At 37.0% G+C, this 18,303-nt stretch overlaps 1 protein-coding gene across 8 annotated transcripts in view; it reads left to right on the forward strand.

Annotated features, from left to right (window-relative positions):
• LOC149321921 (uncharacterized) overlaps positions 1–18,303 on the forward strand; it is a 174,801-nt gene that overhangs the window by 14,564 nt on the left and 141,934 nt on the right. For all 8 annotated transcript variants that reach the window (XR_016281860.1, XM_089531403.1, XM_089531422.1 and 5 more), the window contains exons 5-11: positions 757–975; positions 1,844–1,987; positions 4,160–4,323; positions 5,460–5,575; positions 13,120–13,235; positions 14,532–14,741; positions 17,252–17,395. Coding sequence is in view for 7 of the 8 variants with exons in the window: in XM_089531403.1 (XP_089387529.1) it covers positions 757–975; positions 1,844–1,987; positions 4,160–4,323; positions 5,460–5,575; positions 13,120–13,235; positions 14,532–14,741; positions 17,252–17,395 (1,113 nt within the window). In the remaining variant the exon portion in view is untranslated. The remainder of the gene's footprint in view (positions 1–756; positions 976–1,843; positions 1,988–4,159; positions 4,324–5,459; positions 5,576–13,119; positions 13,236–14,531; positions 14,742–17,251; positions 17,396–18,303) is intronic.

The raw sequence follows: 18,303 nt of genomic DNA on the forward strand, positions 1-18,303 counted from the left end.
CCAGAAGCACTAGCCCATAGGCCATCCATATCAGGATTCAGTTTCAACAAGTTAACATCATACAACTAAAATGAATGAAAATCAACTTTAAATCCATCAAACAGACAAGAGAATTATGGAACATGATACAGTGACTTGTCAGTTCCTCTCATCTCAGTAAATATGTAAAAATATTTTCCTTCAGGAGTGCTTTAGTTGTGTGTTCCTACCTGGTAAGGAATTGGATAAGATCACCATTGTGGTCCCTTCCAACTCTAAGATGATGTGAGTCTATGAATAATTTCATTTTATCAATCCAGTTTGTCAATGCTTATGTTATTCCAGTGCCAAGCCTAACATGGCTTTTTATTAAATCCTTTGGGAGGGGTCTAATTGGTTTTATCCAAATCTGCATATGGGTTTTGATTTTGAACTTTTTAATTAATTTGTTTTCACCTGTCATACTGTCTAATTTGATTTTAGTCAATTTAAATTATTTTCAGTTTAAAAATAATAGTTTTATATTATTGGTTAAACTGATTTTATCATATGCTGTACTAAAATCTTATGAAATATAGGTTTAGTATCCGCATAAATAAATAAATAATAAAACTTTATTTTTACCCTGCCTCTCTATCAAAAAGACAATCGAGATGGTTTACAATTTAAAAAATCCATACAATACAAATAAATAAAGCAGTGACTGCTAGTGGCACTACCTATGTATAGCTTATTTCAGCTGGCTGCATTGGAGCATGAATTTTTTTCCTATTATAGATGTCGATCGGTATCAAGAGCATGTAGGAAAAGTGCTTCTGTCACCACCAGGCTCTCCATCTCAAGTACATGCAGATTTAATTTCTGCGAAGGTAGCATGTTTGGAGCTTAGGGAACAGTGTACAGGAATCAGTGTCTGGAATAAAGCCTATGCACTTGCCAGAGGAACTGTCTTGATAAAAAGTGAGGAGCGCCAGTCTGCAGCATATGTCAAATCAGGTAAGCAGAACATTCCTTTAGTTTCCAGCTCACATATTCCTGCATTATGTGACACCCTGACCCTTACCATTTGCAATGTGGGAGGGAGGCTGAACTTCTGAAAGATGTAATACAAATGTGAGTGAATGCATCTTAAATGAAATGGAGAGTCAAGTTTCTCTGTGGAATTAAATAAAAGTGGTAACTAAAATTCTGCATGAATGAATTTAGATAACATACACTAGTTATTATTATAATTTTTCTGGTGATGTGATAGGTGACTGAGAGAGCCTGGTGTAGTGAAGTGTGGAATTTAATGATGTCATTATTTGTCGACAGGAAGGGGAGTATCTGTGAAAGAACAAGTTAGACTTCTTGTTACCTCACAAATATTCAGCTCTGACATAGCTTCCATCTCAAAACTACAGTTTAATACAGGGTACATGCATTCACATGGAAAATGGGGAATGAAACTGTCCTTCGCTTGGATTTTCTTTAAATGAGCAATGTAGGAATAATGATAACATTTCCCATGAATCAAGAGCCTATAGATTCATAAGAGTATTAAAATTACCTTGCAAGATTGGCCTGGAATGTATCTAGGCCAGATCCCACTGATGCTCAAAAGGAGAACGTGAAGGTGACATTTTATCCTATTGTGTTTATGGAATTTGTCAGTGAGAGCCTATGAACTTTAAGACTTTATGTAGTTATCTAGTAGCTGTTAACAGACATACCCAATTTCCCTTTTATTTAAAATCGGATTATTGATAGTATATCTCAAAAGAGTTTTGTGTGAATGAATCATGAATAAATTACTAAAATATTTGAAAGGAATTATGAAGAATAAACATTAATGATGCTATCACATTTTCTTTCTTTTTTGTAGATTGCTCCTTTGGCTACTTTGGAGTAAATTGTTCCTCTGTTTGCAATAGATGCTATGGTGATGAACTGTGCAATCCTTACACAGGAACTTGTGAAAACTTTCATTCATGCAGAGCTCAGGACTCACCTGCTGTTTGTGAGCAAGGTATTAAAACAACAACCTGCCTGTGTGGGTGGGTAAGTTGGGAAAAGACAGAAGGAAACACTTTATGTAACGCAAAATGAAATGTAGACAATTGGAGCTCCCTACAGTAGTGCCAATAATAGTATTCCTATAGTGTTTTCCTAAGTGTACATCCTGTACTTTGCCTCATTTTTTCTTATACTGTAACAACTGACATTATTAAGAGTGAAACAGACTACCCAAAAATGACAGATTGGGGTTGCTGCAGCAACTGCACGCCGTGGTCCTAATCTGGCTATTTGCCAGTGCAAAAAGAAGTGACAGAAAGCCTTGTTTGAGCTGGCAAAAAGCCAGCTTTTCTGCTCTGACACGGCTTTGCAGCACTCCTGGGGCATGCAGCATCTAAACACTGCCCTGCTGGAGTACCATAAAGCAGCTGCTGTGTAAATGGCCAGGTGGCATGACACCGGTTTCCTGCCGGCTTGTTGGCATGCGTTGTGCATACGCCACACCCACTAGCTGCCAGGAAGCCAGCTTTTTTTGCTGGTCTATTCTGGCCCTTATTTTCATATTAATAGCTGCCTGAGTGTCTTCAAAAAATTGGATTAAAAAAATACAAATGTGAAGAACAGGGAAAAAGAGAATGAAGAAATACATACTGCAGAAATAATCTAGTTTGACACTACTCTAATTGTCCTGGCTCAATGCTCGGGAATCCTGGGACTTTAGTTTTGTGAGACATTTAGCCTACCTCAGAGGTCTTTAAACAGAGGCTGTATGGCCATATGTCGGGGATGCTTTGATTGAGAGTTCCTGCATGGCAGGGGATTGGACTGGATGGCCCTTGTGGTCTCTTCCAACTCTATGATTCTGTCAGAGAGCTCTATAAATTACAGTTCCCAGGATTTCCTAGCACTGAGCCAGGTCTCCTACTGGATTATGAGACCTGGTAACCTCTTAGCTTGATTTCTGCAACGAGCTTTACATGAGGCTACCCTTGTGCCAAGTTCGGAAACTTCAATTGGTACAAAACATGGCAGCCAGGTTGGTTACGGGCACACCTAGAACTACCCATATTACACCTGTCCTAAAATCTCTCCACTGGCTGCCTATCAGTTTCCGGGCAAAATACAAGGTGTTGGTTTTAACCTTTAAAGCCCTACATGGCTTGGGTCCAGACTACATGCAGGAGTGCCTCCTTCCATATAACCCACCCCGCACACTTCGGTCCTCTGGGAAGAATCTGCTACAACCTAAGAAGACTGGGTTGTCTGCCGCTCCCAGGCTCTGGGATGACCTGCCAGACGAGATTGGTCATTTTACCACCTTGGAAGCCATTAAAAAGGCAATCAACACAGATCTCTTCCAGCAGGCCATCCCAGGTCAGCCTCTTTGACCTGCCTGCCCCTGCTACTACTATTACTGTTGCAGTTGTTTCTACTGCTCCTAACATTGATATTGACATTGGTACTGATATCACCATCTCTGCCCCCTCTCTCCTATAGGATAGCCTCTCCTGCACCCACAAGTTTTTTTTATTTTCTTTCTTATTATGCTTGTATTGGCAAGTTTTATACTATCTGCTGTTTAATCCTATTTTATGGCTTGGACTTATGCTTTTACGATTGAGGGGAGGGCTGGGTTTTTGGGATCTGTCTTTTTAATTGTAATTTTAATTGTATGCTGTGTCATTTTACTGTTGTGATCCACTTTGATTCCCTGTGAAAAAGTGGAATATACATAAATTTTAACTATAGTATTATTATTATTATTATTATTATTATTATTATTATTATTATTATTTCTGCAGTGTGTTTTGGATCTATATGTGCACAATTGCATTTTCTTGAAACTGACATGTATAAAACATATGTTTATTCATAACTAAAACTATCAAATTTTCTGACCATTGATAGAATGAATGATAAGGGTTTAACAACAGTCAAATCAGATAGGATTCAACCATATTGACCATAACTAAAATTCCAAATTGTACAATAGATTTTAAATGGAGAACATTTGCGTCCATAAATATCAAAATTAATATGCTGTAACAGGTTCCAACCAACAGTGTAATCACTGAAGATGTCTGTATCAAATGCCACAAGGAACATTATCTGCTTAGCATTGCAACATTTAGTTGAAATAGTAAATTTAAAAAAAACAACAACAACAAACTTCTTTTTTGATCAGCTTTGCACAGTGAATGGTGTCCACATTTTCCTGGCTGGAAATACTGGAGAGGCAACTGTTATTACTTCAGTACTGAGCCTAAAGCCAGCTGGATAGATGCTCGGAAACAGTGTAGAAGATTCAGAAGTACAGACCTCTTATGGATTGAGAGCCAAAGTGAAATGGTACATTTTTGTGAGGAAGTGCAGATAATGTGGATTTGGGGCTGATGCTCAAATTTATATATGACTGTGTGCCTTGGAATAACTACTAGAAAAGCAAAATTTGTAAATTAATGTAAATGACAACTGTTTTTGTTTGTTTTTAAAATCAAAACTCACTTTGGACATCAGTTTTATTATTTCTTAATATCTTCACTGTCACTGCAACAATTCTATGTTGAACTTCTTGCAGATCATCTATTTGGCATCCATAACAGCTTCAAAGGTCATGCTTCTAATGTAAATGCCCTTACTGTGTGTATTATAAAAGATACACATTATTAAGTTCCCCGGCGAAAGTTCTTAATTTTGGCTTCCAGGTCTGACATACATTAGTATTATTGTTGCAGCCTCATTTTTTGGTCTCTTAAATATATTGTGGATGTCCATGGATGCTTTACTGGGGAACTTTTCCATACTGGCTCACTTTTCACCTCTTCTCCACACTCTAATACAGAATCCTCTGGTCCTTTTCATGAAGTTTTGATAATGTGTTTTAGGATGCCTCCTTATCTGTAGTACAGGTCAGAGAGCCCCTTCTCATCTGGCTTTCACAAATCTAGTAATGGCAGGAAAGTCCAATATTTATCTGTTTTTCTGTCCATTCATATCTCCAAATTTTGACATCAAACTACCTCTCCTACTCCCTACCATGCCTTTTTTTTTTAGAAATTGCTGATAATTGCACTTTCTATGCTCAGAGCGACTTATGTTAGTGTGTGTGTGTGTGTGGGGGGGGGGTGCTGGCTCCTTTTAGAATGCCTTGCTTGCTTCCAGTGCTTCTGGCACTTTAGAAGGACCAGAAACTGTGCTTTCTTTGCTTGGAGGAGGAGAGAAGGTGCAACTTCTGCTCTGAACTGGAAAAGCATGGCTATCATGTCAGGGGATGATGAAACTGGCTCTCTGACTCTCCAACCATGTCTACTCCTGCATTAAAGGAAAGTACTTTTTTGTGTGTATGTGCCTTCAAGTCACCTCTTATAGCAACCCCACGGATTTCATAAGGTTTTTTTTTTAGGCAAGGAACACCCAGAGTTGATTTTGCTAGATCCTTCCTCTGAAATATAGTGAACAACACTTTCTCTCCTTAATTTTGGCAGGACTGGATATTCTCTTCAAATTCATCTGATATTTTGTGGACTGGATTGAATAGCAGGAAACAAAACTCTATATGGGTTTGGTCAAATATAAAATCTGCAGCTAAAGAATTAAACTGGTACTGTTCATTTTATTTTCTAGATGTTGAAAATTTTCACAGCTGTAGTTCACTATTGCTGTTGAGAATCAGATTCTGACTCACACAATATTTATCATTTTTTGAACTCTTCTTGGAAATCTGTCTTGATCCTTATTATGAATGCATAAACACCAGAGTTATGGTACTGTGCAGTGACTTCCATCCCAGTCTGCACAGTCTCCACTTAGCAGGCAACAGTTGCTGTGATAAATGGAGTCTGTTCCCCTGGCAATTGGGAAGCAGCTAACTGACATTCTCACCCACTCCTGCGAGTGATCTCTGGTGTGACAGGCAGAAGCAAGGTCTCTCTTGCAGTTCCCCCTTATTCCAGAAATCACTTGTATGAGCAGGAGAAGAGTAAATCAGACACTCACTAAAGTGATAGTAGCACACTGGAAATAGTGGGGCCTTCATGTATACCTTCATGATATCCTAATCAGATCTGATTCTCATCTATAAGGTGTAATAGATGTCAAGTTTGTGTTTTCCTTCCTATCCAGACATGGTTTTCTGGTAATTCATGGGAAAAGCAACCTAGTTTCATTTCAGAAACTACAACATTTTGGAGTGGTTGTAGACATGTTGCTGGGGAGGGATCCATGAAGAACACCCTCATGCAGATAGGTTGTTCCCAGTTATCAGGCCTGCTGTTATTGGCGCACCCACAGTGCCTGATTTGCTTCAGTTAATAGTTTGACATGGACATGATTTCACGCCAGGAGCCTGCAGTGTTTCCTCCTGCTGAATCCAAAACAGGTGGCACAAATGAATCACCTGTAGCAAAATAAGTTAAAACACCTTTTGAATAGTGGTTTGTGCCAGCAATCATAGAATCATAGAGTTGGAAGAGACCACAAGGGACATCCTGTCCAACCCCCCTGTCATGCAGGAACTCTCAATCAGAGCATTCCCCAACAGATGGCCATCCAGCCTCTATTTAAAGACCTCCAAGGAAGGAGACTCCACAGCCCTTACTGTTAGGAAGTTCCTCCTAATGAATCTCTTTTCCTTTAGCTTACATCCATTGCTCCGAGTCCTAGTCTCTGTAGCCGCAGAAAACAAGCTAACTCCCTCCTCAATATGACATCCCTTTAAATATTTAAACAGGACTATCATATCACCTCTTAACCTTCTCTTTTCCAGGCTAAACATCCCCAGCTCCCTAAGTCGTTCCTCATAGGGCATGGTTTCCAGACCCTTCACCATTTTGGTCACCCTCCTTTGGACACACTCCAATTTCTCCACATCATTTTTGAATTGTGGTGCCCAGAACTAGACACAATATTCCAGGTGGGGCCTGACCAGAGCAGAACAGAGTGGCACTATTATAGTGGACCCTTGTTATACACTGCAGTTTGGTTCCAAGATCCCCTGTGTATAACAAAATACATGGATGCTCAAGTCCCATTAAATATAATTACATAGCAAAATGGTGTCCCTTATAAAAAATGGAAAATCAAGGTTTGATATATGAAATTTATACTTTTTTGGAACATTTTCAAACCGTGGATGCTTGAATCCGTATATAAAAAATCTGTGTATAAGAAGGACCGACTGTACTTCCCTTAATTTAGACACTATACTTCTATTGATGCTGCCTAAAATCGCATTGGCCTTGTTAGCTGCCGCATCGCACTGTTGACTCATGTTCAACTTGTGGTGTACTTGGACTCCCAGATCCCTGATTTGGGCCCTGCTGGAGTTCCAAATAATGATGAGTGCCAGCTTCGGGGGACGGAGAGCAGTTAGGGATCAACAAGATCTACTCCACAGTATAAACTGGCTTGAGCCAAAAGCAGTAAGGTTTTTTTTTTTGGGGGGGGGGGCATTTCACCCACAAATACAAGCAGCTTAATTCTGATTCGGATGGACAAGGTAACATTAAAGGTGCATGTGAACCACAGTGGACAGACCAAATCCAGGTCACTGGTGGCAAAAGCAACATTTCTAATAACTTGGTTCAGGAAAAGATTTTAGCATCTTTTTGTTATAATCAAAAGAAGGAGGGGAGAAGCTTGACAGAAGATGGAGCAGCAGTGAAAACTACATCCTCCTGGCAGATTAAAATTAAAATAATTAATTCCTGCTCTTACTTTAAAGCAGGTGTAAGTCCAACAGAAAAGAACTGTTAATGAAAGTTTTAAGCAAAGGAGTGTGACAAATAATTGGACAGTGGCAGATATAAAGAGCAGTTAAAAATTACTTTCAGTTTTGGAGCCAGAACCAGTGAGCAAATGTATAAAAGCAGTAAGTAAACATAGACCACACTCCCTTCATAAGTCAGATGTTAAATCCACAGATGTTACTGTGAAATACCTCAATATATTGAATTCAGAAGAAATAATTGATTTGAGAGATAACAGAAAAAAATACTGTAAATAGCAAAATAATGGCAGATACAGTGAAAGTTGGGAAAGGAGAAAAGCAATAAGAGCCAGGAGTTGAACAACAGCCAACTCCATGAGCTCAGACAGAAACACAAATATCTGAACTGAAAACATGGCTCTCAGATGCTATGAAAAAAATGCAACAGGACAATAAAGTACCTATTAATCAGATGACTGAGAAGATAGTAATAGAAATGAATAAATCTATGGGTGAAATGAAACAGTAGATAAAGGAAGTCAACCAAAGAATGGATGCTGTTGAAAAAGAATAAGCAATTTAACATAAGATCATTCAGGAGCAATCCATTCAGTTTTTAAAAATTGGCAATTAAAGATGATTGATCTGCAGGATTGGGACCAATGTTCTAATATTTGAATTCATGGCTTCTTGGAATTATCTAGAGAAAATCCTAAAATTTTAAAGAGAGAGTTCTAGAATGGATCCAAATTCTGGTTCAAGAAATCAAATGGGTTCAAGAAATAAAATGGGAAGCTGCTTTGAGTCCCACTTTGGGAGAAAGGTGGGATAAAATTAAATCAATCAATAAATAAATTAGTAGACATAGAACGAATTCTTAGAACAACATTCAAAAGAGAGGTGCTGACCCCGAGAGATATTGTTATGAAATGTGTGAGTTATTATAAGAAGGACCTACTTATGGGGGGCAGTTAAAAAAAATGGATGGATGGCTGAAGTGCCAGTCGACCATAGTGAAAATTTATAATGATCTTTGCCCAGAAACAATACAATGGAGAAATGCTACAAAATAACTTCTCTACAACAATGATTGGATCTGTACATGAGTTGAAGTTGGAGACGCAAGAAAAAATCGTGAAGGAGAAGAACAGGGAGCTACTGGAGGAACTAAGAACTCATGAAGACGGAAAGAGGACATTATTACATCAAAGTAGATTAATAATAAGAAATGGGATGAATTAGAGATAAGCTGGGGGGGGGGGGGTTGAGGATGTATTTCTCCTCCAGAAACTGTGAGAACCTCTCCTCCCCCAGGGTTCAGGGTAATAGGGTTCAGAAGGAAAAAAGGGGGGATACTGTGGGGGGGGGGGATGGGGAGAGGGAGGGAAGGAAGGAGTAGAGAGGAGGAAAGGATAGGTGCTTCACAATAAGGACCAAATAAGAAAACTTTTACGATTATGATGGTTAATAAATTAAGAGTTACAACGTTAAATGTTACAGAGTTGGGATCCATTATGAAAAGGAGGAAAATGGAAGCTTTATTAAATAAGGATAGGGTAGATATAATCTTTTTACAAGAAACACATCAAGTGAAAGAAGGGGCTAATGAATTAAGATTAAGGTGGGCAGCTATGTATGAGAAAGCATATGGGATTTCTAAAGCAAGGGGGTAGCAATCATTATATTTAAAAAATGGCTTCCAAGTTTCTAAGGTTAAAAAGGATGAAAATGGAATATTTATACCTCTGCAGGGAAAAATGGAACGAGAAGAATATACATTGGTAAATATATATGCTCTGAATGAGAAACAGGTAGAGAAGGTATTTAAAGAAGTGGAAAACATAAAGAAAGGTGTTATAGTAATGGCAAGGGATTTTAATAAAGTAATGGATAAATGGAAGGACAAATCTATTCCCGCTGTAGGAGAAAGATATAACAATATTAGAGACCTGAATAAAATGATGAATAGAAAGGAGTTAAAAGATGTTTGGAGGGTATTAAAGCAAGATGAAACAAAATTTACTTATTATTCACATAAGAATTATCTAAAAATTTACTTCCAAGGGTAAGAGAATGGATCATTAATTAAATAGATACCCTGAGACCTTGCCATTCAACAACAGAACGGTACATAGATCAACATGTTAATCGCTTCCTCTCGACCAATAGTATATATATATCCCACTCTCTTCCATGCCAGCATTCTCTAAAGATGCCAGCCACAGCTGCTGGTGAAACATCAGGAATAAACTCTTCTAGAACAAGGCCTCATAGCCTGAAGAACCCACAAAAAACTATGGATGCCAGCTGTGAAAGTCTTCGCCATAATAATAATAATAATAATAATAATAATAATACTTTAATTTATATCCCGCTTTTTGTTACCACAATCGAAGCAGCGTACAACCTTTTTAAAAAACACAATATATACAATCCCCCCCTCACATTAATACTTGCTGTTTTCCCATTAACGCCAGTGGTGATAATGGAAAAATTCCCAACAAATTTAAAGACAGAATTGGAGAAGAGATTAAGAAAACAGAAAATAATTAAAACAAAAGACCGGGTAAAAAAAGATGGGTAAAGGGGAACAAATAAAAGAGAGACTACAAGGGATAAATGTATCTTGGTTAAATTGTATACAACTAGAACAATGGATAATGAAATGGATAAGGGAAAATAATGAATGCAGAGAATATACAAGATTTGAAGACATGATTATACAAAGGGAAAATAAATAACAGAATGAAATGTTAAAAGGTACCACAAGTGAAATTTATAAAATATTATTGGAAACTGAAGAACTAAATGATTTCTTTAAAGAAATATGGGGTTATGATTTGGAGCAACCAATAAGTAAACAGAGTTGGGAAAAATATGGGATTTGCATATACTGAAAATAAAAGAGAATTATTATAAGTTGGTTTGGAGATGGTACCTGACTCCACTATGATTAAGTTAAATAGGAAACTGGCTCCTATATCCACATGTGGTGTAGTTGCTACAAAGCTAAAATCATCCCTCTCTATATATTCTCTATTGAAATTCCATAGACTTCAAGGAGGTCATTCAGTAGCACCTACTATCAAGGTTTATCAAAGAAAAATTGTTTCTCAGTTATTATACGGAGCAGAAATTTGGGGCTACAACAGTGTCTCAGATTTAGAAACTGTTCAGAACTTATTTTTAAGATCCATGTTGGCTGTCCGTAAGTGTACCCTTGTCTCTTTTCTGAGAGCAGAAAAAGGCCAAACTACTCTTCAGGCTGGTATTGTTATCCATGAGTGATTCCAGGCTCCCCAAAAATGTTTTTTATAACAATTATCTGTTAACGCTCCAAGCTCCTGGGTATCTATAGTTAGAACAATATTGCAGAGCTATGAGCTTAATGTGGACTCACTTCCAGATTATGCCACCCATACAGTCAAGCAACTGATTAAAGAGAAAAGTCATCTTGCTTCCAAATGGGCCGATCTTCAGTCACTCTTGAACTCTTCTTTTTCTTTTTGGTACCCATTGTACGAGACATCGTACAAGACATCGTTTGGGCTAGAGCATTACTTTATTAATCTTACTCTGGCCCTTGCTAGAAAAGCATTTATAGCTCTAAGGTACCAATCTAGGCCTTCTGCCTATTTGACAGGAAGATATAATAACACTCCTGTCCATCTAAGACTATGTATCTGCAAAACCGGGGAAGTGGAGAATATCGAACATTACCTTTTACATTGTCCTCTGTATATATCTCCTAGACATAGGTTTCTTGAATGTATTTTACATTCCCTTTCCGATAGATCTTGGTTCCCGCAGATTTGTGTTCTTTTGGCCAGCAACAATGTATTTGTTACTTCTATTGTAGCAAAATTTGGTTTAGCTGCTAGCAAGATTAGAATCAGTTTTCTCTATTGGAATGATGGCTAGAACTGTTCTAGTTTTATATTTTTATTATTTTATCATTTATGATGTATTATTGTTTTTTGTTGATGGGTCTCTCTTAGTAATTTTACTATGTTGTTTTATTTGTGGTTTTTGTGCCTTTTTTAAATACTGTTTTTGTATTTACTGTTTGGGTCTATTTTATATTGTGACTGCTTTTAGCTTTTAACAATAAACTTCTATTCTTCTAATAAAACCCATAAGTACAGAAATTCTGGCAAATGGTATTTGAAGAAATAAGAGATAATGGGACACAGTCTTGAAATCAGCCCAGATATCACTTTATTATCAGTTTTTGATAAGATTAACCATACTTAAGCTATCAAAGATTTGATTACAAATTTATTGACAGCAGCAATATTAATAATATCAAGAAAATGGAGAATTCAAGGTAGCTACCAAATAGAAGAATGGTCTAAGAAATAAAAGAAATTTGGGATATTGCTATTCATGATAAATTACAAGTAGATTTAAAGTTAAAAAATAGATTATGGAAGAGGAATGATTTTGCAGTGGTATGGAATACATTTATAGAGGATGTTTTCATAAGAAAAAAGAGGTATATGAGAGTCATTGCAATTTTGGAAAACTGATTAATTCAATGGTATATACAGTGCTGGAAGTGGGGTGCACTTTGTAGTAGGGTTGAAAAGATGTATCTATTTTTAAGTTTAATTATGTGGTTTTTTAAAATTATAAATAATTTTTTTTAAAGAAGCAGTTGAGAAAATTGTGGCATGTCTTGGATGCATTTTAACATGCTTCAAGAAGATTGGGAGATCTCTGTTGGGAGCAGCTGTTGATCACTCAGTTTATAGTGTAGCTACTTCCTCTGCACTAGCAACAATTGCACCACACCCTCTTAGATAAATGTAGGACAGTGACATGGCCTTCATCTTCCACATTGTATGCCATTGCTGTTAGGTTGCCTTTGAATCAGAAGAGGCTTCCTTTGGAAGATGCATATTATATCTTGAGGTACTCATGTAAGTGATATGCCTCTGTTTACCCACCCATTGGTAGGGGAGCTTTGGTATGTCCCATGCTAGGATGTTTCCACCTCCATTGCTGGAAAAAAAATGTAGTTGGAAATATCTTCCCCACCCAGAACAGAGGAGGCTGTTTCCATTGACTCTGCAAGGGTGGTTGTTGGTTACTTTTAGTTTGAGTTTATGGTAGTTTCTATTTATTATACTTATATTTGCATTGAATGCTCTCTGAGTCTGTTTTGTATCCTTGGCTGTAATATTGACTGAGGGATGGTAGGGGTTGTTCCCTCTGGTGGTGACTCCTTCAAGTCTGTTTTCCTGCCTACCAGAGCGATCAACCCATGTTAGGATATTTCCACCTACATCACTGAAAATGAACATCTCACAGGTAAGAACCAATGTTCCCTTTTCACGTACTACACTAAGGGCTATTCCAACTCATGCAAAACTAGATACATTTGCTGTAGATAAAAACCCTTTAGTAATTCACCAATCATGTATTTTTGCATCCAGGCTAAGACTGAGTGGAAGCCAGTTTGGAAGATGTGTAAGCCTTGATTCAGCTAACCATACTGCTCTGAGGCTTGAATGTGATAAAAAACACAAATGGATTTGTAAGAGGCAAGAGTGTAAGTTTTATAGTATAGTTCTGAAGATGAAGAAGATATATATTTCAAAGCGTATTTATGTTGCTCTTGACAGAATGTGAATAAGGTATACTCCTTTGATTAATTCCTATTCCCTGATATGGAAAGATGCCAGGCTGCACATGTATCCTTCATCACATTTAAAAATCAAGGACCTCCATATGAAAAAAACAGCCATGCACCCTGACAGAGTTTGCCTAGCAGATTAGTCAAGTTACTCCTGAGAAGAAGAGGGCTTTACCTTGAGATGCTCTGTCTGTGGTGAGGTAACAATCAGCAGGGCATATCCATCCTGTGTGAAAAATTCTATAATATTCCAAAAAATGTTATGACAGAATTACAGATTCCCTCTTGTAGTTGTGCCTTTCTTCACACTCATTTCCTCCTCTGTCTATACACACAAGGTCACTGAACACAAGAAGGCCAAAATAGTGTTTAAGAAAGGCATGAGACTTCTTTTGGTTTTGTGGAATACAGTGGTGCCTCGGGTTACGAAATTAATTCGTTCCGCTGTCAATTTCGTAACCCGAAAGGCTTTCGCAAGCCGAATTCCCATAGGCGCTAATGGGGAAAAGCCGCGATTCCGTGTGAAATCGCGCAGAAAAGCACCAAAAGTTTTTTCGTAACCCGAAAAAACTTTCTTAACCCGGAACAATAATTTCCTATGGGTTTTTTTCGTATCCTGAAAATTTCGTAACCTGGGTATTTCGTATCCCGAGGTACCACTGTACTCTTTATTCTGCACCCAGAAACACACACACAAAAATCAAGTTATTTTAACCCCTGAAATATACTGGAATTTCCATGGGGTCAGAAAATATCCCAGAAGTAACTCCTTTGGTTCCTGGTGTTACAATATAAGAGGCATGGGAGAAGACAGTGGCATACATGCTTACAACCCTTTCTTCACTGTCCTATAGTCCAGCTGCCACTCTGCTGTCTGCGTGCAAAACTGTTTTCTTCCCTAAAATATTAGCATCTCTGATTTGAACTACTAGTTAATGTTTGTTCTCTTTGCTTAATGCAAAAATAAACAATACACACATCTCCCACACACAATCAGAAGCATACAGTTCTGTGATTAATTAATTATACTTGGAAATTGTTACCTGATGAGATGTGTGAAAGGAAAAAGAAAGCTATAAAAAGCCATTCAGGCAAAATGGCATAGCCAAGTATAAAGAACATAATTTAAAACATATTTGAAAAATTCCAAAAGCATCCTTGTGTTAGAATTCAAAGTGGAGATTTCTTCCCCCCGCCTTTTTTTCTTCTCAGTGGAAGACCTTTTTGATGTCTATACTGATCAATTTTTGTCAGGACCTCTAGACCCAACGTTTTATACATCTCTTTCTAATGCTGTAATGGACTGCTTAAGTAATTCAAACTGCACTGGGATAGTGCAGGATTACCAGTACTTCAGAAGAACAACAGGCATTAATACAATTATTACTTATGATGAAACTGCAACTTCATATGTAAGACGAGGTATGTTGGTGTATTTGAAATGAGGATCAGCAAAAACCTTTATATTTTTAATATACTTTTATTATTATTATTATTACTATTATTACGATAAAATATTCCAGCTTAATTCATATTTGTATTCATATTGTTCTTACAATAACATATTTTCTTCTGTTTCCATTTGTTCCTATCTTCTATAAGACTTCCCCCCCATATCTTTAGTTTCCCTTCTCATAACATAATCATGCTTTGTTGTCCCTTTCCCCTTCCCAGTACTTGTTATACAAATTACCTTTAGAATTCTAAATAATAAATTTCTCATCATTTTCCACAATAAAGTGTAGCATGTTATGCCTTTTTCGTTCCCCTTTGCTTATATTTAGCTTTTGATTTTAGTATTGTCATTAGTCATCTTTTCTTTTTTGTTATTAATTTCTCATTAGTTGTTAGTGTATCTGATGAAATCCTGTTTTTCCAAATGTTTCTTATTTCCTCATTTTTGTTTTGTTTTTTTCAACTGTAATTTTAACATCTTTCTTTCTTTCTTTCTTTCTTTCTTTTTTTTTTTTTTGGTTGGTTTTATCTTTTGTCCTGTCCTACTAGTCATTTCAGTTTTTTAAGAGATTCTTATTCCCTATGTCCCTTCCTAGTATTCTAAGGGCCTGAACAGACAGGCCGAAATAAAACTGCTTTGAGTCACTTTGGAGGTATGATGTTTAAATGACACACTCATCTTAAGAGGCCAGAAGCTGGACCGAAGCTGTACTCTAGCCCTTAGGACTGGAGTGTGGCTTTGGCGCAGTTTCCAGCCTCTTAGGATGCATGACCCGAAGCATCTTTATTTTGGCCTGTCAGTTTGGGCCCAAAGATTGAGTACCAAACTCTTTAAATTTTAGATGTTAATCTGTTATTAATCATAAATGTTAGTCTGAAAAATCTTTATATTTTACAAAAATAATTTTTAAAAATATCTACAAAAATACTTAAGAGAGGTTAGGTTTTAAATGCATGTTTTCATTGTCATTGGTATTCTAATGTGATCCATTTTTTAATTTAAAAAACCTAACATGTATTTCTATTTTATTCTTATTTTTTCTTGTATCTTGACATTAATCTTTGTGAAATCTAAACTCATGATGGCTTAGAATACCATTTCTTGATCCCATTTAGTGATAGAATCATAGATTCATAGAGTTGGAACAGACCACAAGGACCATCCAGTCCAATCCCCTGCCATGAAGGAACACAGAATCAAAGCATCCCTGACAGATGGACCATCCAGCCTCTGTTTAAAAATCTCCAAAGAAGGAGACTCCACCACACTGCAAGGGAGTGTGTTCCACTGTCAAAACAGCTCTTACTGTCAGGAGGTTCCTCCTAATGTTTAGGTGGAATTTCTTTTCCTGTAGTTTTCCTGTAGTTCTCTGGAGCAGCAGAAAACAAGCTTGCTCCATCCTCAATGTGATACCCCTTCAAATACTTAAACAGGGCTATCATATCACCTCTTAACCTTCTCTTCTCTAGGCTAAGTATACTTAGCTCCCTAAGTCTGTCATAGGGTTTTATGGTTTCCAGACCTTTCACTATTTTGGTTGCCCTCCTCTGGACACGCTCCAGTTTCTCAACATACTTTTTGAATTATGGTGCCCAGAACTGGACACAGTCTTCCAGGTAAGGCCTGACCAAAGCAGAATAGAGTGGCACTGTTACTTTCCTTGATCTAGACACTATATTTATATTGATGCAGCCTAGAATTGCATTGGCTTTTTTAGCTGCCTCATCATACTGTTGACTCGTGTTCAGCTTGTGGTCAACTTATAAGTTTATGTCTTTATTCTTTCCTTCCATGAAGAGAGGTGGGAAATGTTATTATTTATCTTGCTTCTCTGTGGAGAACAATATATATTCAACTCAGTCACCTTTCCCAGGCAAGGAAATCATTCCCAACAAATTCCCAAAGTATGAGGGCTATAAAACACTCTACTGACTTTCCCTCTCTCCCGTTTCTTGCAATTAGTGGTGTTAACCATAAGACTCAGTTTGCAGTCTAATACAGAAGGATGGCCTGTGTTTAGCTATACAGTGGAATTCCCTTTTACCTTCCCCTCAAATTGCCTTGACTGAGATTCACAGTTAAAATTGAATGACTGTGGCACTGTTACTTTTGTTACATAAGCAAAAGAAAAACAAAATAAAAAAATTAACATCCCAATCAATTAATTTCTCACTGAAGTATCTTTTTAACAAATGAAGTATTTCAGTCGAGCAGGTGTCAAATTTCAGAGCTCATAAATACTTGAATTGATCATTTAGAAAACCAAAATTCCAGTATGTTTAATGAACAGCAATGAGTTGTCACATTTCTAGTTATAGCACACTCAACCAGATCTTCTGCAATTTCAGGGGCATATTCTTTTTTTCTTATATATTTTTATTATCAGTTTTAAAAGTACAATAAAACTTACAGAAATTAAAAAGAGAAGGAAAATATACTAATGTTGAAATTTCTGTGATTTTTTTTTTAAACACAGAATGCTCTTTTGGTTATTATGGTTATAACTGTGCCTCGTATTGTAAGAAATGTTATGGAGGATTCAGATGTAGTTCAGTCACTGGCCAGTGCCCTGAAAGGATGTACTGCATTGGTCGATTCAAAGGTGAAATGTGTGAATTAGGTACTGTATTATTTTAGAAAACTTTATTTATATATTGATCTTTCTGTTTATGGCATAAATCAAAATAAATCTGAATTAATTATTTTGAAAGGATGTGTTTTTTAATTCTATTTTATGGGAAAAGATTTGCTAATTTTAAACTTCAGTAGAGGTTAAAGAATGAATTGAGCATATTTTTGTAGGCTTACATCTCTCAGGTAGAATCAAAGGCCTTCTGAAAGTACTTGCTTAAACAGTAATATGTGGTGGTGGTGGGGAAATCCCTCCACAGTTTATGTCTCCATCCATCCACTCAGCATGCATAAGGTGGGGTGTGCTGTAACCCCTTTATACCCAACCCTTATATCCATTTACATCTTTCTCCAAGTTTCTTTTCTTGCTTCTTTATATTTTGGAGAAATTGCACAGCCTATGAATTTCCTGGATGTGCTTCATTAGTCTCCATGATAGAAAATAATAGGAAAGACAAAATATACATATTCAAAAACAGGTGGATATACTAATATACTAATATTATTACTAATAATAATAATAATAATAATAATAATAATAATAGTATGTTCAAACCCAACACAGCAATTTCCCCCTCCACAGGCTCCCTTCCCACCCCTAGGCAGGTAAAAGAGAGCAAGAAGCCAAAACTTTCTTGATAGCATGACCTGTTTAGCCAGCTGGTCACATGTAGTATTCTCCCTTTATTTTTGTTTACTAGTTGTCTTTGCAGGGAGTTGTTTCAGCTGCATCACTTGAATGATGTTAGGTGGGCTGCTCTCTACAGAGGGTATGCCAAAAAAAAACTTCTGTTCCATTCTTGCCTTTCAGGCTGAGAAGAGGAGCAGCTCAACCTTTTACTGCTGGAAGTGAGCATCTTAAAAGTAAAAGCCAATGTTACTTTTGCTTTCACTTCC

The sequence above is a fragment of the Sceloporus occidentalis genome, unplaced genomic scaffold, assembly GCF_023333645.1.
Source record: "Sceloporus occidentalis isolate IW3139 unplaced genomic scaffold, rSceOcc1.0.p SCAF_1, whole genome shotgun sequence".
In the NCBI taxonomy this organism is placed as follows: domain Eukaryota; kingdom Metazoa; phylum Chordata; class Lepidosauria; order Squamata; family Phrynosomatidae; genus Sceloporus; species Sceloporus occidentalis.